This window comes from Leptonychotes weddellii, chromosome 5, assembly GCF_054177405.1.
Source record: "Leptonychotes weddellii isolate Sample4059 chromosome 5, ASM5417740v2, whole genome shotgun sequence".
Taxonomy (NCBI): Eukaryota; Metazoa; Chordata; class Mammalia; order Carnivora; family Phocidae; genus Leptonychotes; species Leptonychotes weddellii.
The window spans coordinates 92043633-92068487 of NC_138373.1; the positions used below are offsets into that span (position 1 = coordinate 92043633).

The window sequence follows — 24855 nt, forward strand, 5'->3', positions numbered from 1 at the left end:
TATTCAACACACAAGGACCTCCTCCCTCAGAGGTCTCCACAGATAGTAAAGTAGTGAGGTTTTTGGTAAGCAGAGTGAACAAAGCAGGACATGGGGATCAAACACTATCTTATCAGGGTCACAGACCAACTCAATTCACTAAAATCTACCACATTTGTATGTCTCTCCATGGTTATATGCTTTAGTCATTAGCTAATTCCAGTTTTCTTACAGGAAGTGTTTCTTGGTAAAGAATTTAGGGCTTTAAGTAGGGAAGAAATAGAAACATTTATTAAACCCTTAGCAACCGAAATTTAATCATATCACATATACCACGATACACAAATAAATCAGATATACACAGATAGCAATGCAGGCAACATTATTTTGCCCTCTTTTTGTGTTTAAGAAATGCCTTAAAAAAACAGAAGCTTCTTGAACATCCATCAGTTACCTGGAGGAATAAAAATGTTCCAAATGCTATTCATCAAAACTCTAGAAAAAGATGATTTCTCTCTTCAGTATTTAAAAATTGGTATCTAACTAATTTCATTTTGAACTAGGTTAGTAATCTAAGTCTTCTCCAACAAGCTCTTAAAACTCAAAGAATTTTATCTTCTAAATATAATAAAGACTTAAGTACACATTCAAATTGAAAATGGGAATTTATTTTTCTATTACACTTTTCTGGCGAAAAGGAGCTGACGGATTTTTTCCTTCTTATTTTCTTATAGCAAACATTGTCAGATTTTTTTTTAAAAAAAGCAAAATATAACAGAATTGTAGTTGAGAAGACTAATTTTATGTAAATGGTATTAATCACAGCTCAGTTAAAAGAACACTTGATATAGATTAGCTTCAGCAGATGATGTCAACTTTTCAATATTAGTATTTCTCATATAATTTCTGGGTGGCCTTGACATATTTTTCCTCAATGTAATGTCTTCATTTTTTTTTGCTCTAGAATTTCCTTGACTTAAAATAATGACTTGAGGAAGATCACATGAGATTGAAAGGCTCTGCGCTATTTTTTAAATGTTGGGCAAAGTTCGGCTGATTGATATGTAATTCATTAAAATGAGCTGTATTTTCAGTGCCCTGGGCTCACACAACAGTTTGAGAGGTTCTGGTTCCTTTTGTAGCTGAGGAGCGTAGAGTCCATTTTTCTAACAGCCCACAGAAGTTGCTGAAAAAGTCCAGGCAACAGATCACACTGAATCCTACTATTCAGAAGAGATTTGCATTTCATGGTATTGTCACAGGGTAGGTATTTCCTTGAGCAAGACTCATGTTTACCCAGTGTTAGAGGGAACATTGAATTTCATAACCATAGTCGCTTTTGTCTGTGAAAAAATTTTTAAATTTGCTGTGATTGCTTCATTTCAATTTCATTTTCTTAGAGTCACGCATGCTCTGTGATCTAAGTTTCTTAAGTTCATTTCAAATCGGAAAAAAAAATTCAAGAGGATAGAAACAAGCACAAAGTAAACAAACGTATAATTTTGCCATTAAATTTTCTCCTGGATAACTCTGCAAATATTTCTTGTCGTTTCCATTCTGTTTCAACACTGCAGAACAATACAATCATGGCTCAAAGGCGAAGCAATGTGCATATGAGTGACAAAACATGGAAACCAGAAAAGGAATATAAACGTAAATAAAACTTTTAAAATCCTAGTAATACAACCACCTTCTTCCTTAGTTGTTGTTAATGTTCATTCCACATGAATTCACATTTTGGTTCCGGAAGGCCCTGCACCATAAGCCCAGATCACAAGGACCGCAATCTGTGGAGCGTAAAAGCGAGCCTGTTGCCAGTATCTACTGGTAGCAAACTTGCAGAAGTTTTTTAGAAGACTAATAAAATTATATTCTGCTTATTTGTTTTCTGGATTCTGGGGACCTTGGAAATAGAAAAGGCTAAGAAACAGGGCATGCTTTTGTGAGGTTTCTTGGGCGGGGAAGTAGAAAAATAGGTGTTTTCCTTTGGGGCTTTTTTGTGGCTGAGAATGGTGAAGTTGAGATTTCTGAGAGCACGATTTTTCATTTTCCTCAGTCTTTAAGGGAGTGGTAGGCTTTGGCAGTCCGGCTGTTGACAAAATCTGTCTTCTTAAACTGAGCCTTTGGAGTAAGCAAACAGAAATGTGAAAGGTAACAACATTTTCACAAGAGAAAATGGAGTTTGGAGTGATGTCTCACCAGGGGCAGACAAGCGGGACATTACGATCTGGCTGTTAACTGCAACCCATACCCTTTTAGTGTTCTTACCTTCTTGTAGGCATTATGCAGCTCCGTGTGTGTCCACAGAGAATAGAGGAGAACAGAAGCAGCTTTACTTGCTTTGTTGGAGGCATAGCTGAAAAGAGGAAAAAGGCATTCCGAGATCAGTGAGAACGTGTCAGGCTTCTGGATGCTGTCTTTGGACGTTCCGTAAATCTTCTTTAACTGCTGTTGTTCGGTGGCCATCCACTAAGTCAGGCCACTCACAGTGACAAAATGGTGAGCCTTGAAGGCCAGGGGCCACAATGGGTTTAAAAAAAAAAAATTATTAAAAAAAAATCTTTTAAAACCACTAGCACAGGGCACCTGGGTGGCTCAGTCGTTAAGCATCTGCCTTCGGCTCAGGTCATGATCCCAGGGTCCTGGGATCGAGCCCCGCATCGGGCTCCCTGCTCGGCGGGAAGCCTGCTTCTCCCTCTCCCACTCCCCCTGCTTGTGTTCCTTCTCTCGCTTTGTCTCTGTCAAATAAATAAATAAAATCTTTAAAAAATAAATAAATAAATAAATAAATAAACAAATAAAACCACTAGCACAGGCCAACAAATAATTTATAGAGCATATTCCTGGTATTTATAAGGAATATATCCTTAGATTTCATAGATCCTTGATTTATAGAATACAATTTGTATATTTATATACACTATTTACATTTATTTTATATTACATTAATAAATAAAATTAAATATATATATACACTATAGAAATGTATTTGTATATCTATAACGCATATATGTAGAATACAAATTCAGGAAAGCATGACTGAAAAATATATCTACCTCCTAGACTTAGTGACTCTACGAGTGTAAGAGTAATATTTTCAAGGTAATATAATAAATTCTTGTTGAAATATTTGTTAAAATAGCTTCAAAATTTCTTTGTTTTTGTATAAAGTGAATGGAAAATGCACTCCTGTTATAAATCCAAGTCACTACAGAATTGGACACTGTATTTAGTTTTTTTCTTCAATTTTTTAAAAAGATTTTATTTATTTATTTGAGAGAGAGTGAGAGAGAGCGGAGTAGGGGCAGAGGGAGAAGGAGACTCCCCGTGGAGCAGGGAGGCTGACATGGGGCTGGAACCCAGGACCCTGGGATCATGACCTGAGCCGAAGGCAGACTCTTAACCAACTGAGCCACCCAGGCACCCCTCTTCTTTATTTTTTAAGTAATCTCTACACCCAACGTGGGGTTCAAACTCACAACCCTGAGATCAAAAGTCACATGTTCCACCCACTGAGCCAGTCACGTGCCCCGACACTATACTTAGTTTTTGATGTTTTGCTTTCAAATTTGTCCTAAAACAAGGTGAGTGGGGGGGATGAGGTAACTGGGTGATGGGCATTAAGGAGGGCACTGAAGTAATGAGCCCTGGGTGTTGTATGCAACTGATGAATCACTAAATTCTACCCCTGAAACTAATAATACATTATATGTTAATTAAATTGAATTTAAATAAAAAACAAAACAAAAAGTTTGTCCTTTTAATACTCACTCTGAATATGGTCTTCCTTCCCCATGAGGTCTGCCAGAGTGGGGCTGCAGAGCACAAGGGCCTGCCTGAATGGGGCTGTGGGGAAAGAGATGTGTGTTTACTCCAGGACACCACAGACCGCTGTGCTTTCCCGTGGGGCCAGGCACACATCTGTCTACCAGGGGTAAAGTCTGTTTGCTTTACAACTGATTAGAATTGGGGTATAACATTTCATCTCTTTCTTAGTTGTTTACAAAAGTAACTTGTATTTAACAAGTCAAACAATTCAGAATTGTATAAAGAGAAAAAGATGCCCTCTTTGGATTCCATGCCTCTAAATTAACTAATAGTAATAATTTCGTTACACAAGGTTTTTCATTCTCTTTATCACCTTTTTTTTTTTTTAAGTGGGGAAAAATTAAAGACACAGAAATAGGGATGTAGAATGATTTCTATACATTAGGCCTTCTATTCTCAAAAGGGAATAAGAGATGGAAGAGATGTGATAGAGAAAACCAAGAAAGCAAGAATTTCTGATTATGTTGCCTCCTACTTCTTGTATTATCCCTGCTTCTTCTAAGCCACCTGGGGCGACACTGACTCCAGATCTAAGTGAGGAAAGGGGCAGTCCCTGTCCCTAGGACTCCCACTTTGCCTACGTTTTGCTGGTTTTAAATCACAGCTGTGGCTCTGGGAAATAAATTAATTCATTAGGTTGATAAAAGGCTGGAGTGTACTACCCAGGGAAACTATTGAGTTTGACTATCTGGATATTTTAGAAGTGAATGGGCAACGATTTGGCTTGGAGAATTCAGTTTTTCATTTGCTTGATTATCAAGGATTGAACCAGAAGATCTGGCCCAACTTTACAATCTCGTTTTTTGGGCACAATACCCATGGTACTCAATGTGTGTTGAAATTTACATATGGGAGTGGTGGTGAGGAATGAGGAGACAGCCAACAGGCAGATACTATAGGACTTACACATCGCCTGAGCTGATGGTCATGATTTTCTGCAGGCCTCCAGTGTTTAGAAGATCCCGTGCATTCTGGTAACTATTTTGGATCATATTGTTCAGAGTGTAGCAGGCAGAGGCTGTAGTCTCAATAAGAAGATCAGTACTCGGGACTGTGTCAGGAATTATGGAAACCAAATCCGGTAGAGTTTCTTTGGCTATAAAATGAAAAAAATCAACACTTGATTAGAAGGACTGTCCCTTAATCTCAAGATCCCAATACATTTTGGGTAAAGAACATTTTTTTTTAAAGATTTTATTTATTTATTTATTTGACAGAGAGAGACAGCGAGCGAGAGAGAGAACACAAGCAGGGGGAGTGGGACAGGGAGAAGCAGGCTTCCCACTGAGCAGGGAGCCCGATGCGGGGCTCGATCCCGGGACCCCAGGATCATGACCTGAGCCGAAGGCAGACGCTTAACTGACTGAGCCACTCAGGCGCCCTGGTAAAGAATATTTTAAAAAGAAACACAACTGGTTAATGAACATATGGAAAGATATAATCTCTGATACTCAAATTTAAAAAAGATTTTTAAAAAGATGATAGTCCTTTTTTTTTTTAAAAGATTTATTTGATAGGGAGAGAGTGCATGTGGGTACACATGCCTGTGAGTGGGGAGAGGGGCAGAGGGAGAGGGAGAATCTCCAGCAGACTCTCATGCTGAGCCGATCCCATGACCCTGAGAGAATGACCTGAGCTGAAATCAAGAGTTGGATGCTCTGGGGCGCCTGGGTGGCTCAGATGGTTAAGCGTCTGCCTTCGGCTCAGGTCATGATCCCAGGGTCCTGGGATCGAGCCCCACATCGGGCTCCTGGCTCAGCGGGGAGCCTGCTTTTCCCTCTGCCTCTGCCTCTTCCCCTGCTCATGCTCTCTCTCTCTATCTCTGTGTCTCAAATGAATAAATAAAATCTTTAAAAAAAAAAGAGTTGGATGCTCAACCAACTTAGCCACCCAGGTGCCCTGAAAAAGATGATATTCTGTGCTCAGTACATTGGAAATCTTTTGATAGAAATGACAATGACAATCTGACAGAAGTGTGAAGAATTAAAAAAATTTTCACATTCTTTGATTCAGTAATTCCACTTCTGGAAATTCATCCTAAAGACATTACTTTTAAAAACAGAAAAAGCTTTATGCAGAGGCTCTTATAAGTAAAAAATTATAAAAAGCCTAAATAACTCAACAGGAATATGATTATCTAAAACACATCTGCCAAGATTATGTATCCCAAAAATATTTACAAAACATGTATAACAAGAAAATACTTATGTTAGTATTCTGTGAGAAAATTCAGTGCAGTTATTTATAAAGAATATATAACATTTGGAAAAAAAATATTCAAAAGAAACCTGAGAAGAAATACATTAAAATACTAATAGGACTTGTTTTTCTACAATACTATTGATGGTGACTTAAAAATTTTTTTTTTGACTTAAAAATTTTTTAAAAATTATCTGTACTGCTTAGTTTCTTCAATGTACAAATACTTTTTTTTTTTAAGATTTTATTTATTTATTTGACAGAGAGAGAGATAGCGAGAGCAGGAACACAAGCAGGGGGAGTGGGAGAGGGAGAAGCAGGCTTTCCACCGAGCAGGGAGCCCAATGTGGGGCTCGATCCCAGGACCCTGGGATCATGACCTGAGCCGAAGGCAGATGCTTAACGACTGAGCCACCCAGGTGCCCCAAATAATACTATCATTTAAAAAAGAAAAAAAAACCCCACTATTTCAAATTTATCTTTTCACCTTCTATGTAAGTTCTTGGTTGTAGGGTTTTAATTTGGCTTTTTTTGTGGTAACAAAAGAGGTATTAATATTTGATGATTTGATTATAACTTCTCAAATATATTGGTATATATTTTAGGCAATATGAATTTATACTGAATTTTTTGCAATAATTCTTTTCATGTATGTTTTCTTTTTCTCTTACTACTTTGGACTCTTCTTAAATGATTGAGAGCATGCTCCTACTGCTCCTCACAACTCTTCAATACAGTGTTGTGTTTATCATGGTTGTATAACAAATACTTCTGCCTAATTTTATTGTTTCTTCATCTGAGTTTATGTGTCACGATGAACTGCACTCCTCTCTAGGGCACTGCATTGTAATTAGTCATTCCAAAGAGGGCTATGGGTTCCTTGAAGACAATTATATTCATTTCTGGACCTCCAGCATCGATCGCTATGCCTAAAACGGAGAGGGATGCAATAAAAGGAACTGAGCAACTGTCATCCTTTGATAATACGTGGACATGATTGACAGGAAAGACACACCTTCTGCTCAAAGACCTGAACTCTGGCTTTGACTCTCATTGAAACATCATGGCCCAGTGTTCAGAGCTCAGAGCTCAGCCTCTGAAGTCACACTTCTTCAGTTTCAGTCCTGTCTCTGCCACTCAGTGGCTGTGTGGTCTGGGCAAGCTACTTAACCTCTCCATGCTGCATTTTCCTAACCTGTAAAATGGGGAATAATAGTATCTACTTCAAAGAGTTGGTAATATATATACATACATAATTGCATACACATAACGTTAGGAAAGAAAATAGGCAAAAGAAACCTGAGAAGAAAGAGCATAGGTATGTATACATACATACATACACACATAACTGGGCCTGGATAAATATATTTATTCTGGGACAATTAAAATGGGATCTTTAATAGTGATATATAAAATTAAAGGCCTTATCATCATATTGGAGGGTTAGAGCTCAATGTCATATTGTTGAGGGAGATTTTATTTAATCTTTAAATTCAATGCCTTAAAAAGTCAAGACATTAGTTGGATGTCTGAAAACATCTGTAACTATGAGTAAATGGGAATTGAGAATCTCAAGATGTGTCCAAATACTTCCTTATAAATACATTATTTTATCTGATGCTTGTAAAATCACTGTGAGGTAGTGACTGAATGACCAGCCAAGGTGGTGTGTGTAACGAAGTGGCACTGTAGGACGCAGATCCGCTGTCCTCTGCATGAGATCTATTATTCTGTCACCAAACCAAGTGTGCCTATCTTTAAATTTGTAAGGAAATATAAGTTTTTAAAAAAGATTTTATTTATTTATTTGAGAGAGACAGTGTGTGTGCACAAGCAGGGGGGAGGGTCAGAAGGAGAAGCAGACTCCCCACTGAGCAGGGAGCCCGATGCGGGGCTCGATCCCAGGACCCTGGGATCACGACCTGACCCAAAGGCAGACGCTTAACCGACTGAGCCACCCAGGCGCCCCAATAAAATGTAAGTTTTAAGTTTATTTCTGTAAATCTGAGAAATATGTGAGGATTTCATTCCAGGTCAACATATGGAAAGTTTTAGTCTAGAAGTCTCTCATGAGAATGCGATTCATGTATTTCAAACTGATTTTCATTTATTCCTGGCTATGAATACTCTGAATCAAGATGGGTCCTGTCACTCAAATTGTGTATCTGACATAAAGCTGATTTGGAATTTAAAAATTGCATTTATCTTGCAGAAGCCTCTTCTCGATACTGTCTTTGAAATGAGAGGAGCTTTATCAGGGGATCATCTTATGAAAGCATGGGGCTACACAGAAGCAAACGCATAATTATATGGTCAATTAATCTTTGACAAGGGAGGTAAGAATATGCAATGGGAAAATACCAGTCTGTTCAACAAATGGTGTTGGGAAAACTGGACAGCAACATGCAAAAGAATGAAACTGGACCACCTCCTTACACCATACGCAAAAATAAGATCGATTAAGGACCTCAGTGTGAGACCTGAAACCATAAAATTCCTAGAAGAGAGCACAGGCAGTAATTTCTCTGACATCGACTGTAGCAACATTTTTCTAGATCTGTCTACTGAGGCAAGGGAAACAAAGCAAAAGTAAACTATTGGGACTACATCAAATGAAAAAGCTTCTGTTCAGCAAAAAACAACCAGCAAAACTAAAAGATAACCTACTGAATGGAAGGAGATAGTTGCAAATGACATATCTGATAAAGGGTTATTAACCAAAATATACAAAGAACTTATACAACTCAGCACCCATAAAACAAATAATCCAATTAAAAAATGAGAAGAACAGATGTTTCTCCAAAGAAGACAGATGGCCAACAGACACATGAAAAGATGCTCATCATCACTTATCATCAAGAAAATGCAGATCAAAGCCACAATGAGATATCACCTCACACCCGTCAGATGTCTAAAATAAAAAAAAACTCAAGAAACAACAAGTGTTGGCAAGAATATGGAGAAAAAGGAACCCTCGTACACTGTTGGTGGGAATGCAACCCGGTGCAGCCACTGTGGGAGACAGTATGGAAATTCTTCAAAAAATTAAAAATAGGACTACCCTACCATCTAGTAATTGCACTACTGGCTATTTACCCAAAGAATACAAAAACACTAATTCAAAGGGATACATGCACCACTATGTTTACTGCAGCATTATTTACAGTAGCCAAATTATGGAAGCAGCCCAAATACCCATGGATAGATGAGTAGATAAAGAAAATGTGGTGTGTGTGTGTGTGTATATATGCATTATATGGAATATTATTCAGCCATTAAAAAAAGAAAGAAATCTTGTCATTTGCAACAACATGGTTGGAGCTAGAGAGTGTAACACTTAAGTGAAATAAGTCACTCAGGGAAAGACAAATACCATATGATTTCACTCATATGTAGATTTTTTTTTAAAAAAGATTTTATTTATTTGAGAGAGAGAGAGAGAGCACAAGCAGGGGGAACAGCAGAAGGAGAGGAGGAGCAGTCTCCCTGTTGAAGAGGGAGCCCGATATGAGGCTCGATCCCAGGACCCCAGGATCATGACCTGAGGCGAAGGCAGGTACTTAACTGACTGAGCCACCTAGGTGTCCCTCATATGTAGAGTTTAAGAAACAAAATAAACAAAGGGAAAAAAAAGGCAATCCAAAAAACAGACTCTTAATTATAGAGAACAAACTGATGTTTACCAGAGGGGAGGTAGGTGGGGGGGGGGGGGGATGCATGAAACAGGTGAAGGGAATTAAGAGTACACATACTGTGATGAGCACTGAGTACTGTAAAGAATTGTTGAATCGCTACATTGTACACCTGAAATGAATACAACACTGCATGTTAACTACACCAGAATTAAAATTTTAAAAATTGCAAAGAATCTAATAAAGATGATCTCATTAGAATTTTATGGATAAAAGCCTCACTATAATAATAGGTTCCAAAAAATAAACTGAACAAAACTATACTTTTGGTGCAAAGTACTTCATTAGTGAGAGGATTTGGATCAGGCTGGTCATAATAAATCCTGATGTGACTGTACCATAATGGTCCTTTGGACCTATTCCATAATAAAGGAGAAGGCCAGACCTATTTAACAAAACACTGGTCCTCCCTATAATGTTCAGTGGGCATCACCTACAATTTACATGGCACTTTAGTTAAGAGGACCACTAAAATGACAAACTGGAATACAGACATTTGAATAGAAACTTTCCTCTCTCTTTCCCTCTCTCCCTTCCTTCCCTTCCTTCTTTCCATTCTTTGTTTCTTTCCATTTTATGTTTTTACAGGCTGGTGACAAAAATACACGTTATACATGTTACACACATGTCATACGCATGTTACAAAAGAGGAACTATTAGAGATTGAGGAGACTAATATTGCTGGGGGGGCAATCAAGACATTCTTCTAGGTTTGGCCAAAAGTTGGAAATCAGGACTGAGACAAACTTGAGTACACATTACCACAGTCTCTAAAACATGCCTGAAATGTAGTGAAAAATTTATCCAAAGTTCAGTGATTCTATATCATTTAGTTTGCTTTTGTTAAAATTAACTCTGATTAGCCACTAGATGTTGTATGATCCAATTTTAATATCATTTATCTTTCTGTTTGTCTAAACTTTTATGTCCATAGGCATAGAGAGATGTCTGGAATAATATTCAACTAAGGGTAACAATGGTTGTTTTCTGAGTGGTAAGAGGAAGTATTTTTGCTTTATTTGTGGTGCTTTTCTTAATTGCTTGAATTTTTAAAATGAGCATACGTCTTTTAAAAAAAATTGAAGTTGTTCTTTAATAAAACCATCCAAAACAATGATTTTCCATTTACTTAGGTCTGGTTAAAAGTGACAAATATGGGATGAGAAGTCACATTGTTAAGCCATTAAAAATTAAGAGGAAAAAAAGTGTAATTATTCTAATTACCAAGGTGAGCAAAGAAAATTTCAGATGTAATGTATCAAAGCCAGAACTCACTCAAAGTAGGCAAACTAAGAAAATAAATAAACATTAAGTATAGTGAAATGCAAAAAACACCTTCTCTCTGCTAAGGCCATTTTCTGCTCAACTGAAGAATTAAATAGAGGGTTTATATATATATTAAAAAAGAAAAAAAAAAAAGGAAAGTGTGGGGCTACACTTGTATCTTCCCAACAGTTAGAAGATGGTAGAACATGGGAACAACAGCATTTCTGCCCTGAAGGCATGTGTAGACCGCGTCCAGGGCGGTTACCTCCATCAGCCCTGCTTAAAGATGGAGTCAACATTTCCTTTGCGGAAAAAAAAAAAGTCAAAGGATGATACACCTGATTCAAGTGCAGCACAAAAGTCCACAAAGGACAATGAGAACACTTTCATAATTTTCAGAGCGCCTAGGGCAAGGTTTCTTTTAGATTCGTGAAAAATTTCCAGGCTCTCTCTATATTTATAATGGGCAGGAAACCATTGCATGAAACCACCTCTCCAATATTGTGCGGCTGGCAGGCTTTGGAAATGACATTAAAACAAAACCACAGACTTCAGTATCTCTGGTGCTGTGTGTCTGTGTGTGTATTCCAAATTAACCCAATTCCCTAAAACCAAACAAAAATTTGTCTATAATTTTAGTGGAATTTTGTGAAAAACTGAACTTCGAGTTGTCAGGAATGACTAATTTATGGAGCATTAGGAAGCATGACTGATTTTGGTGTTAACCTTCCTATTATCTCATTTTATAGTTTTTGACCTGATTCACATTTATCAGACATTTCTGTGTATAAAGCAAATGAACAAAACATTGTATTACTTGATAGTGTAACATAGTTATCTTTGTCAATAATAGACTCTCAAAAAAGGGAGCAAATGTTTCAATGTATTCATTGTAAAACCACCTATGCCAAATTTTTTTTAATTTTTAAAATTTTTTATTTAAATTCAATTTAGTTAACATATAGTGTATTATTAGTTTCAGGGGTAGAATTCAGTGATTCCTCAGTTGCATATCTCATCAAGTGCCCTCCTTAATACCCATCACCCAGTTATCCCATCCCCACCCACCTCCCCTCGAGCAACCCTGTTTGTTCTCTATAGTTAGGAGTCTCTTATGGTTTGCTTCCCTCTCTGTTTTTATCTTATTTTTCCTTTCTTTCCTTTATGTTCATGTGTTTTGTTTCTTCAATTCCACATATGAGTGAGATCATATGATAATTGTCTTTCTCTGACAGACTTACTTTGCTTAGCATAATCCCCTCTAGTTCCATTCACGTCGTTGCAAATGTATGCCGAATTCAATATATATTCAGTGACTCCTCCTTCTTGTCTTTTTGCATGTCCATCCATTTTTTTCTAGTGCAACAGGGACCAAGCTTCTAAAACGAGGACTGCTGTGTGTATATTTTCAATGTTTTAGAAGAGCAGTGCTTAAGCAGGTTAAACTAACTGCGTGGGTTAAAAAGACCCCTGACCGCACAGCCAATGGCTGAAAAACATCAGACGTGTTACCTCCCTTGTTAATTATAATTAGGGCTGAAATTTTTCTTCTGCAGTAATTCAAACAAAAAAATGCTGGATATTAAGAAAAATCCTATTTGAAACCCAGGGAGAAAGCCTACCTGGATCTGGATGCCTGGGTGCAAAGGCCAGGTCTATTTCCCACATTTCGCTCCTTTTGTCATTTTCAGTTCGTCATTGTATAAAACATGATAAAGACAATGGTTCCCTGCCTTTGTAATTTCAATATGTATTCACGACATCGAGACACGTTTGTTGACTCACCAATTTCATTCTGCAGAGAAAGATTCCGAGACAAATTTCTCAGCAGGGAGACCGCCGTCTTTTTCACACTTGGATCACCAACATGCAGCATCTTGCGGGTGTGCTGAAGGCCATTTTCCTTCTGGACAACTGTCTGAGCTACTGACGTCGGCATCTGTTGCATGAGACATGTCTTATCAGTACTATTGCCTTTTGACTTCACGCTAATATTAAATTTCTGTAGATTATTAGAGACTGAGCAAGATGTTTTGAAAACTAAGCTGTGATGAAACTAGTCTGAAGATATTTCCTTTAAATTCTTATGTTTTCAGGGGCGCCTGGGTGGCTCAGTTCATTAAGTGTCTGCCTTTGGCTCAGGTCATGATCCCGGGGTCATAGGAGTCTGCTTCTCCCTCTCCTTCTGCCCCTCTCCCTGTTCATGCTCTCTCTGCCTCTCTCAAATAAATAAATAAAATTAAAAAAAAAATTCTTATTACATTTTCAATTTTATTACAGGATAAAAACAGCTTATTTGGTATTTTTAAATAGAACACTAGATTTGGTTAGTTTCTATGTTTTTGCATGTTTATAAATAAAATGGGCCTGTCTTTTCCTTTATTTCCTCTTTATTCCCATTTTCAGCTCAGCATTGTGAAAAGGATATAAGGACAATGTTTTAGAATCAAACACTAGTGTCATGAAATTAGTTGCATCATGTTTTCCCTTTTTCTATTTTCTTGAACTATTTGTTTAATACAAGAATAATCCCAACTTTGTGGGCCTCGTGGAATTTACCTATAAAGACAACTGAGCTGAGAAAAATTTTAAAGGGAGATGTCTTTAATATTTCAGCATATTTGCTCGCTGTTGCTTTGGTCACCTTCTTGCTCACATTTTGGTATTTTACATATTTTAATAAACTTATTCATTTCTAAGAAGTCAGCTTATTCTGAAAGAGATATTGGGCTTTTAAAGAAAAGAATGTATGGCTAGTTCGATTTAATTTTACATTCTCAATCAGAGGTTGTATGTGCAAATCATATTTGGAATCAGGCTGGCCACCTACTTTCAGGGGGTCTGAGTACTGACCAGAACCTTCCTAGCATCAATAAACTTCTAATACTGGGGTCTCAGCTTATATCTAAAACTTTATAGATTTGTATTTGAAGCTAACTTGAGGCCACCTGCCAGAAATTCCTAAAATTCTTGACCATTCTTCAGGGTGTCTATCTTCTCTGTTTCTCTTATCTAAACACTGCTTATTTCCCCCACCTCCGGCAGACTGCTCTCCTTACATTCTCCACTATACTTTTTAGAACAGGGGTTCTTAATATAGGGCCCAGGATAGGTTTCAGGGAGGGGACAGGAGGTCCTTAAAACTGTTTCAGTATTGGGGCACCTGGCTGGCTCAGCTGGTGGAGCCTGCGGCTCTTGATCTTTGAGTTGTGAGTTCGAGCCCCACTTTGGGTATAGAGATTACTTAAATATTAAAAAAAAATCGGGGGCGCCTGGGTGGCTCAGTCGTTAAGTGTTTGCCTTCGGCTCAGGTCATGATCCTGGACTCCAGGGATCAAGAGTGATGCACTGGGCTTCCTGCTCAGTGGGAGTCTGCTTCTCCCTGTGACCCAACCCCCTCTCAGGCTCTCCCTCTCTCATTCCCTCTCTTTCAAATGAATAAATAAAATCTTTAAGAAAATAAAGTGTTTTAGAAATTTGAAAAGTGCTTATTTCAATGACTTTTAACTTTGGCTATATGACGTTTAACTTATTTCTATTGATACATAACTGACACATAACACTGTAATAGTTTTAGGTGTAAAACATAATGATTTGATATACCTATATACTGCAAAATAATTACAATAAGTTAATATTCATCACCGCACATGATTACAACTTTTTTCTTCTTATGATGAGAACTTTTAAGATTTATTCTCCTAGTAACTTTCAAATATACAATACAGTATTGTTAAGTGTAGTCACGATGCTGTGCATTATATCTTCGGGACTTACTTATCTTCTAATAGAAAATCTGTACCTTAATCTTTTCTTTTTTTGTACCTTAATCTTTTGATTTCTGTACTTACAGAGTTTGCTAAATGGGTAAATATTATTAATTCTTTCTCTTTCCTTACTTATTATTAGAATGACCACTATATCTAAACCAATAAAGTTTAATACTGACTAGAAATTACTGTCATAATTTTATACTTAAATTACATAACCAATCTTTTAGGAAGCTACTCATTTCAGTTTAGGTTCTTTGCCATTTCAGGCACATGGCCATCAACTGCTCAGCGCTATCTCAGTTATGAACACAAGGTTAATGGACTGGATGTTTTCTGAAACTATTTTAAATGCTTTGCTTTTCGTGTTTTCCTATTCAATGATTCTTTTTAGAAATTCTAAGAACAAGTATTTTTTATCATACAATTTAAGCATAACAAAATTAGGAAAAGTAATAATTAGAAAGGATATATATGTCAAAATTTTAATAAAAAGCATCTTGTAACTTAAAAGAACATTTCACTGTCTCATGGTGCTAATGATTTTCTCCTATAAATCTCCAGTCAAATTAAACTCTAACAACTTGAGTACAGGTTCATACCAGTTCAGTGTAGGTTTCCTTTCAGGGGACCAGACTGGTTTAACGTTAGGTATGATTTTAAATGCCTTGACACAATTAGGACAGTTATGAGGATATCTCCAATGCTTGGACTCCTTTTGGACTTGGAATCTCCTAGTACCTTAGATTTCTTTTTATGTATTTATCCCAGTTAGATTATTACCAAGCACAGGGATTTTGTCTTATTCACTGCTACATACTTAGCACTAGGCTAGTTAGTACCTGCTATAGTAGGTGCTCAAAAAATGAATAAAGGAACTTAAGATCTAGGTAGTACACTACATATTCAGAACTTAAGTGGCATAAATATTTCTATCCTTAGGAACATGGAAACATCTCTGGACTGTTTGGAGTCCATGAGAGATCTTGGAATGGAAGAGGCTAAAATGCAGGCTTAATGGGTTAGCTCGTACTAAAAAAAAAAAAAAAATGGGTTAGCTCGTACTGAAACATACTCAGAGCACAGGGAACTCAGATATGCACACACATAGGTGCACACCGCGTTAATTCCTGACGTTTTCTTTGAAGTCGGCTGGGAGTTAATAAGAGGGCTTCCGTAGTTTGGGAAAGTGAAAGAAATGGTTTTGGGAAACCTAGCATGGGAAAATGAGAAGGTATGATGACTGTGCATCATTCAGGGCTCCCTGGTAGTTTCTTGTTCCCTCCTCTTTGTGCACAAGTAAATTTTGCAGAAAATCAGAGATAAAAAAAAAAAACTTTTAAGATTTTATTTATTTATATATATTTTTAAAGATTTTATTTATTTATTTGACAGAGAGAGAGACAGGGAGAGAGGGAACACAAGCAGGGGGAGTGGGAGAGGGAGAGGCAGGCTTCCCGCTGAGCAGGGAGCCCAACGCGGGGCTCGATTCCAGGCCTCTGGGATCATGACCTGAGCTAAGACAGACACTTAATGACTGGGCCACTCAGGCACCCCTAGATTTTATTTTTAAGTAATCTCTACACCCAACATGGGGCTCAAACTTACAACTCCAAGATCAAGAGTCCCATGATCTACTGAATGAGTCAGCCAGGTGCCCTAAGTTTGGTCATATTCTTAACCACAGTGCTAAGATAAGAGAAATACTGGTTTTAGTTATTTCACAATTTTGTTCAAAACAGGGCAAGCTTCTTTGTAAACACATTAAAGAACGAATATGGTTTCTCAAGAATAAATAATATTTTTGTTATCTACAAGAGTACTCTTCTCTATGGGGATGGATAATTGGAAACTGGACATATAATGGACAACTTTGTGTGTGTTTATTCTAATAATTTTATGATCAAGACAAAGAATATAAGCTTAGTTCAAATAACTAAATATTCATAGAATCCTAACTGTGTAGTACGGTGTAAAATACATAGGGAGAGGAATAAGCTTTTACTGTTTTATATATTTTGACTTTGCTGGTATAAAGTAAGTGCATCAGGAAGAGAAGCAGCTCTTTATTTTGTAGTTGAATTTCTGGGACGTAAAAGCACAGATGTCCTTTCCAACTCCATACACAGTGGACATCTGTTGTTTTTGCCTGGGCAGCACTCATTCTTCCTTTTGCTAATGAGCAGCTCCTTTAGCATTTCAGTCCATGTGGTCCCAGTGGCAATGACCCTGCCTGTTCAAACCCATGCCCTTGAAATTCACAGGTGGGCATATCCCCCAGACCTGGCCAGTCAGAACATCAACAGGCTCCTAGCCACAGGTTCAGATATGGGCAAGTGAGACTCATTTCTTGAGTTCCAAATGGAGCTATTCAGTAAATAGTAGTTTCTTTTCTGTGGGGACATTGGGTAGATAAAATGTAAGTCTGAAATCATTGGTGACCTTTGTTATCATATGAGAAGAGCCTTTGAGAATAAAAAAGGGGAAGAGGGAACCCAGAGATAGAGTTATAATTACAACTGCTAGGACACCTACCTACCATGACAGAAAGAAGACTCACCTTGACTTTCCAGTTAAATGGGCCAAGATATTCCTCTTTTTTGCCCAGGCCAGTTTAGGTAGGATTCTGAGACTTATAACTGAAAGAGCTCTAATATAAATATCTAGGAGCCTTTCACTCACAGCCTAACTTGGCTCTGCAGAAACTGAGGCTGAAAGTCCTAGAAAGCTGGACCTCTTGCTGGCAATTACTGAGAACTGTCTTGACTGAAGAGAAAAAACTTTTCCCTTACTTCACTGTCTCATTTCTGAACCTAATGTAGGTATGTCCCACAATGTCATTATTTTTATAAAGCAGAAGAACAGGGGTGATACTCACTGGTCCACTTCCTGCAGTGAGATTCTGCAAAGCTCCCAAAGATGCTTCCTGAGTGTAGTTTCGGACACTCTTGGCAATCAAGGACAAATACATCCGTATCACGATGGAATGCCATAGCCATTCCACACCCTTCGGGTTGCTCTTTTCTTCCGGCATCGGCATGTCCTGATATTGCTAACCACGTACACAGTGAAATCCAGAATTAATGCCTTCCAGTGATTTCTAGAATTCCACACCCAAACTAAGGGACCAGAAAAACCATTTAGTCTAGAGAGACTGACAATTTGCCTAATAACAAGCCCCTGATATGGAAATGAAAAAGCAAATATGATTTCCAAGCAGTTAACATTTAGCTCATAATGTCTATTTCTCCTTAACAACACCCCAACTTTATATTTCATAGTGAGAGAAAACTCGAGAATGAAGCATAGGCTATTCTAGAATAGTTTTCAGGCTGCTGTTAAGCTAAAAGCTAAATTAGTCACAACCACTGTGGAGATAAGAAAAACAGGCCTCTTCCCTCAGTCTTGTGAAGTTGTCTGGGATAACATCAGGATTCTAAATTTACCAGTTGCTCTCCAAGTTCACAAATACGTACCACGATAGTCTGAGGAACAGGAGGGGTTATATTCTTCCAGTTTTCATGAAACGCCAGTAGGGACAGTATTCCTTCGTATGGATGTACTTTTAGGATACCCAGAGCTAAACATCAGCGTTGCTTTTAACTTTACACAGTCTATACACCACTGGCTACGCTGTATTAAGCTTATTTCCTAACTTATAAAGCATACAGCAGTGGGTACAGTGGTTAACAATGCAAATCTGTAGCCAGACGACCTGGGATTGAATTCCACCCCCTCTTATAATTTCCTGGATTTTGGGGGGGGGGAAATTAGCCATTCTGTACTTCCGTTTCCTCGTCAATAAATGAGGATATTAATAATACACACCTCGTAAGGTTGATGTAAGGATTAAAACAACTTAAAATAGTGCCCGACATACACTAAGTACTCAGAGATACACACATACACACTTTTTCTTTCAAAGTCCTTCCAACATACCTCTTTTATTTTCCTGCTTCGACTGCCAAAACACCCAATACTTTTGTTGTTGTCAGTCTGGATCGTCTGGTTTTGAATATAGATACTCTGGGAATATCTATCTGGGAGCTCTGCCTCCAGCTGGTAGGAGAGGTTATGAAGAATGCACACACAGTTCTCTGTGGCCTGAGAAAACAGGAGATGAATACTGATCATAGACATACAGACGTCCCTCTGCAGTGTGCTACCACAGGACGTGCTATGCTTTCGGTCTTACACAGTTTAGTAGATGCGGTGGGGTGTGCTTGGACGGTGTCTGGGGGAGTGGAATGAGTGTGGCTAGATCATGAATGGTCACGAGCACAATGCTAAGAAGTAGAGGCTGGATTTCTTAAACCACTGGAGAGCCTTTCTGGTTTACTTTGAAGAGTGTGTTCAGACGATTCTATATTTTATGATACGTAATTTGGTAGCCACATGGAGCTGGAAAACAGAAGAACTGTTTGCAGGACCCGTTAGGAAGCTATTGCATGGTAAGTATGAAAGATGCACAAACCAGGGCAGCAGTCACGGCATGAGGGAGGAGGAGCGCGCCAGCTGAAGGGTGTTTCCGAGGTGGCACGCACATGGTTTGCTGCCTGAGGGACACAGGGTGTGAGCGAAGGCAAGCAGGCAGCCAGAGATCATGCACATTTCTACTTTCATTTGGTGGGTGGGGATAATTATTAAGAAGGATTATTCAGGGGCGCCTGGATGGCTCAGGCGTTAAGCGTCTGCCTTCGGCTCAGGTCATGATCCCAGGGTCCTGGGATCGAGTCCCACATCGGGCTCCCTGCTCTGTGGGGAGCCTGCTTCTCCCTCTCCTGCTCCCCCTGCTTGTGTTCCCTCTCTCGCTGTGTCTCTCTCTCTGTCAAATAAATAAGTAAAATCTTTAAAAAAAAAAAGAAAAAAGAAGAAGAAGGATTATTCAGAGAAGGAGCAAGTTTGGGAATAAGGGAAGAGATGAACTTAAGTTCATTATTGCACACGGAACTCTTGGGCTCCTTTCAAATACCTACATAGAGTTGTTAAACAGGTAGTTGTAAACTGGGGTCTGGAAAGTAGACAGAAAAATGGGGCTAGGTAGATTTTAATATTTCTAAGCATGGATGGGAAACTTTAAGCTTAGCAAGTGAGTTAATGAATAAAACTAAACCCAAACAGAATACTTCCAGAATCCTCTGAAGCATCTTAGTAAGACAAAGTAAGTAATTCAAACAAGAGATATTTAACCCACGAATCACCTTGTCATCTGGCTGGTAGTCTGCGATGGTTCCTCTGACATAATGGACCAGCGAGTCGATCAGTCCGTCACACCTTCTCATCACTTTCCTCCCATCAGGGCCGGCCGAACTCATGTTTCTATCAGGAAAAACAACCAACCGTTAAGACTTAAGCTGTGTATCTAATAGGCCTTCGTTTCAAAGCTTTATTTGATTGATGCTGCTTCCAAGTGTTTGGAAAACTGACAAATTTGTAAAAGAGTGGCAGACAGGTCCTGGGGTCAGTTCATTATCAATTGCCTGATGGTCATCAAATCTGGACACAACCTCTAACTATATTCCTATAACATGTCATCGGGTCAGTAAAAGCTTTCTGTCTACTTCACTTCAAGCACCAAGGGCACAGCATCATTTACTTAATCTGCAATCTGTTTCTGAGAGGGTACATATGAAGCAAACACTCTGCACCTAAAAGAACAAATGGATCATTTGACGTAGCAGTATACTAGATGTCCAAGTGCCAACCTATTCTGTGTCTTAACTCTATGTAAGTTAAAGTGACTTAAATTCTCTGGGCCTCAGTTTCCTCATTTGTAAAGACATGATGTTGGACTCTACTATTTTGGGGTTTTGTAGCTTTCAGTGTAAATAATTATTGACAAATATCAAACCAGATATTCTAAAATGTGATGATTTTATAATTAAAATGGCAGAGAGATGTGACAAGAATGCAAAGTTCCACAGTGTGTTAAGACCTAAGTCAAAAGCATGACCTATAAATATCTTTGCACTTAATCTATTTCTAATTTTGCTAGGCCATGACACCTTTCTATAAACAGTACCTACATCTACAAGTGGAGGTAGCTTCCCTATAGAGAATTGAAACTTATCAAATCCAGCAAGGTAATTTATTTGGGGATCAAATTTCAAATTCAGAATCTTAATTGCTAAGAACTATTCCTATAAAATTTATCAGACCGGTTTTTTGTTTTTGTTTTTTTTTTTACTGGTAGGTAGAGTATTCAAAGTATATTCAAAAGTTTTTGTTTATAACGTCTCTGTCAGACTGAACATCAAAAGAACTACAATTCTGAGAACTTTTTGGGTCTTATTTTCTTCATCTGTAAAACAATATATTGCATTAAGTGATTTCAAAAAGGCTTTCTGCCCCAAAATACTGCTTTCAATACATACTATATCAGAGAACAAATGTACCCAGCATGGTATCAAGAACTAATGGGAACAAGAAAGGAACACACAGCATTGTACCCTGCTTCCCATGAAAATCACATCCATAGGATGAACTTGATGATACAAGACTGTTTTTAACCCACAGAAATGTAATTTCATGATTCAACCTAATAGTTGAGATGAGACTAATATATTTAAACTAAGGATATACAAAAATTTAATGGTTGTTGGGCTGATACAATGAATTTTTAATTTTAAGAAAATCCTTTGTGACTTTGGTTTTCATTCGACTATTCCAATTAAAGATTTACCTCAATTTTTACTGTACCTAAAAAACTGACACTTTGTCCATTAACAAAAGATAATGCATGGGTTTATAAACTAAACTGAACCATTTTTACTATAGCTTTTTTTCTCAAGAAATGATCATTTGAACCAAGATCCTGTATCTATTCTCTGAAGAAGCCTGACAGAAACTGAAAAAGCATCTTTTCCAGTCATCTTCTTTTTTTTTTTTTTTTAAAGATTTTATTTATTTATTTGAGAGAGAGAGAATGAGAGACAGAGAGCATGAGAGGGGGGAGGGTCAGAGGGAGAAGCAGACTCCCTGCTGAGCAGGGAGCCCGATGCGGGACTCGATCCCGGGACTCCAGGATCATGACCTGAGCCGAAGGCAGTCGCTTAACCAACTGAGCCAACCAGGCGCCCTCCAGTCATCTTCTTTTACACATGGAGAAACGGAGGTCCAAAGAATTTAAAAGTTACTTTTCCCAGTGACAGCATAGTAGTGGTCAAGTCAGAATAGGAGAGCTGCTCTTTATTCTGTTCTCAGGGGCGGCTCCAGAATAGAGCACACCTCATCAACATTCATTCACTCTGTCATTTGCTTAGCAAATACCAGATGTCCCCCAACTCCAAGACAGCGTTATCACATCTTTTAAAGTTTCCCCTTGACCTTTTCAACCTCTGGCTTGGAGAAATGGCAGTAGTTTAAAATTGCTTTGACAAATCAAAAGGTTTCTGACTAGCTAAAGCTGCCACATACCTTGCAGATGGATGACCTAGCTTTGTTAAACTTCAGGGTGTTTATTTTGGGTACGAATGGTAATTCGCTTTGGTGGGACTGCCAGTTCACATGCACGGACTCTTGTCTCGTAGTTTGGTATTATCCAGACTCTACGTGCTTAAAATGGGACTTATCAGGGTTTTCTGGCACTCGACATCTTTGTTGACAGAAAGTGTAACCCCACTGCTTCAGTATTTGCTCCTGCATATCAAAAATAGTTCCTACCTTACTCAACTGCCCAGAAATATGAATGATAAGGGTGGATTATTTTATAGCACTACATCCATGAATAGAAGTCACTAGTCAGAAAGGAATTTGTTATTGTACCACTCTGAAAATAAGCAGTAATTATGAAAGTGATATATCTATCTTAAGGGACTAAAACATTTTTTTCAACAGCTAGTACTTAAGTTTGTGGAAATCAGAGAATTACCATGGCTAATCTTAGGCAGAATGGAAGCTTTTACAATGTATCTACCAAACCCTGAGAAATATTTATTTATAACTACTTCCTCTATGTAGCCCAAAAGAGGTTTAATATGAAAAATATCCCACAGTTATAAATGAAACAGTATCAAATATCGATATATGGAAACAATTATCTTATTGAAAAGTAAAAAAGAATGAGCATACACACTACTCAATAAAAATTGATTATCAGAGTTACCAATGAATATATTAGAAATGTTTAATTTAGTGTCTATGATTTTAACTCAATTAGATGATGGTTTTACTTCCCCTGGTATAATCTGGACAAAGGCTGAGTAAATATGTGGGCAACTTCCAGGAAACCAAAATATGTATGCTGTTGTACACTGAAATTTAAAAACCAGATCCTTGGACTGGGGGGTTGGAGGCTGGTGGGAGAAGTGGGGAATATAAACTCTTCCCACAAAGGCAGGATTGTTTTGGAGCTCTTCATCTTCCCTGAGCCAGAATAGGGGGAACACTAGCTTGATCAGTTACTTATGCTTGATATGAGGAAGAATTTTTCTGGTAATAGGACTTGTTAAGCGTGGCGGAAAAAAACAGAATCTGAACCTCTGCATGTCTCTGAACAAAACTTTACAGATTTAGGAAGATTCAGGTGTTTTATCTAAAAGCAAATCAATGACTGATGACTGTCTCTAGGACCACTTTTCTCACACATTCCTGTGTGTCATAACGAAAAGGACAAAAGAAAACCAAACACTCAGGACTTTGCTAGAATTGAAAGAATGGTATGTCTTTGTTAGATTAATGACAGGGTGACTAAACCTTAAATTCATAGGGCAAACCAAAAAATGGACAATGTCAAATGATAAAGACAACCGCAACTCAGTGTGTGTGATAGACATTGCAGTAGGCACTTCACAAATACTGTTATCTGTAATTTTCACAAAATTCTCCAAATTGGGGCATGCTAAAATTTCATTTGGAATCCTGACCTGTGACTCTTGTTTAAAATCAGAATTCCCTGCTTCTAGTAGGCTTTTTACTGGCCCGTCCATAAAAAGTTATGTGTGTGCGGCTGCGTGCAGGCTGTTACAGCTAGTTGGCCAGCACCGACAGGAAGTTTGTCACAACACAGAATGTCCAAAGCTCGGTGTGTGGTGTATGGTCAGCTAGCGTGGGGAAATGAACACTGTATGTTAACTATACCGGAATTAAAAAATAATTAAAAAAAAAAAAAGACTACAATTACTTACCAGATCTGAGAATGGCAGACAACATAATAATATGGTTAAAGTGAGTCTTTTCAAGACACTTCACCAACAAGTAATTCTAAGAGGCAGAGATTTTTTTTTTTTAATGGGGCAATACCTACTAATAATAGGTGTAGTTTCCTCCTAACACACAGGTTACGTGTGTGTCACATACAAGACCTACTGCCTATGGGGCCAGTCTTCAAGGTCTAGCTAGCATACTGAAAGAGTGATCACCTTGATGGTTTTACAAATATCGTAGGTACATATTCACGTTCACCAACAACTATAGGATTTCTAATATCATGTATCGTAAACTGTGCAATAAGGCCCCAGTCCACTAAGTGCTTGGAGTCCATTCTAAGACCCAACGGGCACTTGATAAAGAGATTGGTGGATAAGGAGGCGTCCTTCTTCCTCTTGTTATTTGAGATTTAGGGCTGGGCTTTTGTTTATCTCTCAGCTGATATATATCAAACAGTTGGGCCTTGTCTGTGAGTAACCCAGAGAAAGCAGCAGAAGCAGCTTGTTATTGCCCAGAACAAAAGGGGAGCCTCATTTGAACTGGCAGAGGGACAAAAACTCTTTGCCAAGAAAAGGGATTGTCTGTTACCCTAAAGTCAACATCAGTTCCTGAAGGTATCTGCAGATATCAGTCAAAGTCAACTGTTTGGTCTGCAAACAGAAGCATCATTGGGAGGTAGAACAAAGCTCTCCCACGTACATGTCTTGTTCCTTCCAGGATAAAGGAACATTAACCGAACAAAGATATGTCAGCATCTATTACACATCAAGAAACCAGAAGGCAGAGGAAGAGAAAATCTATCCTTAAAAATCCTTTGGTTTTGCTTTCCTGTATTTTTCGGATCTTCTAAAAGTATTCTGAATAATCAATGTAGCCAGCAATCATCTGGTTGGTAGGTAACAGTCACTTCCTTTGGATTTAGCTGGCTGTTCAAGGTAGAATGCCAAATTCCATTTCAAATCAATTATAAACAG

At 38.2% G+C, this 24855-nt stretch overlaps 1 protein-coding gene across 3 annotated transcripts in view; it reads right to left on the bottom strand.

Annotated features, from left to right (window-relative positions):
* Positions 1-625: 625 nt before the first annotated feature.
* PKP2 (plakophilin 2) overlaps positions 626-24855 on the bottom strand; it is an 87997-nt gene continuing 63767 nt past the window's right edge. The window contains exons 7-14 of one of the 3 annotated variants that reach the window (XM_081821467.1): positions 19936-20053; positions 18674-18838; positions 17613-17786; positions 12750-12903; positions 4714-4903; positions 3751-3825; positions 2248-2335; positions 1886-2100 (exon numbers count right to left, since the gene is read on the bottom strand). In XM_081821467.1, the coding sequence (XP_081677593.1) occupies positions 2032-2100; positions 2248-2335; positions 3751-3825; positions 4714-4903; positions 12750-12903; positions 17613-17786; positions 18674-18838; positions 19936-20053 (1033 nt within the window). In that variant the 3' untranslated portion in view covers positions 1886-2031. Of the gene's footprint in view, positions 2101-2247; positions 2336-3750; positions 3826-4713; positions 4904-12749; positions 12904-17612; positions 17787-18673; positions 18839-19935; positions 20054-24855 lie in introns of all 3 variants that reach the window. The other 2 variants (XM_081821468.1, XM_081821469.1) reach the window with 2 other exon arrangements.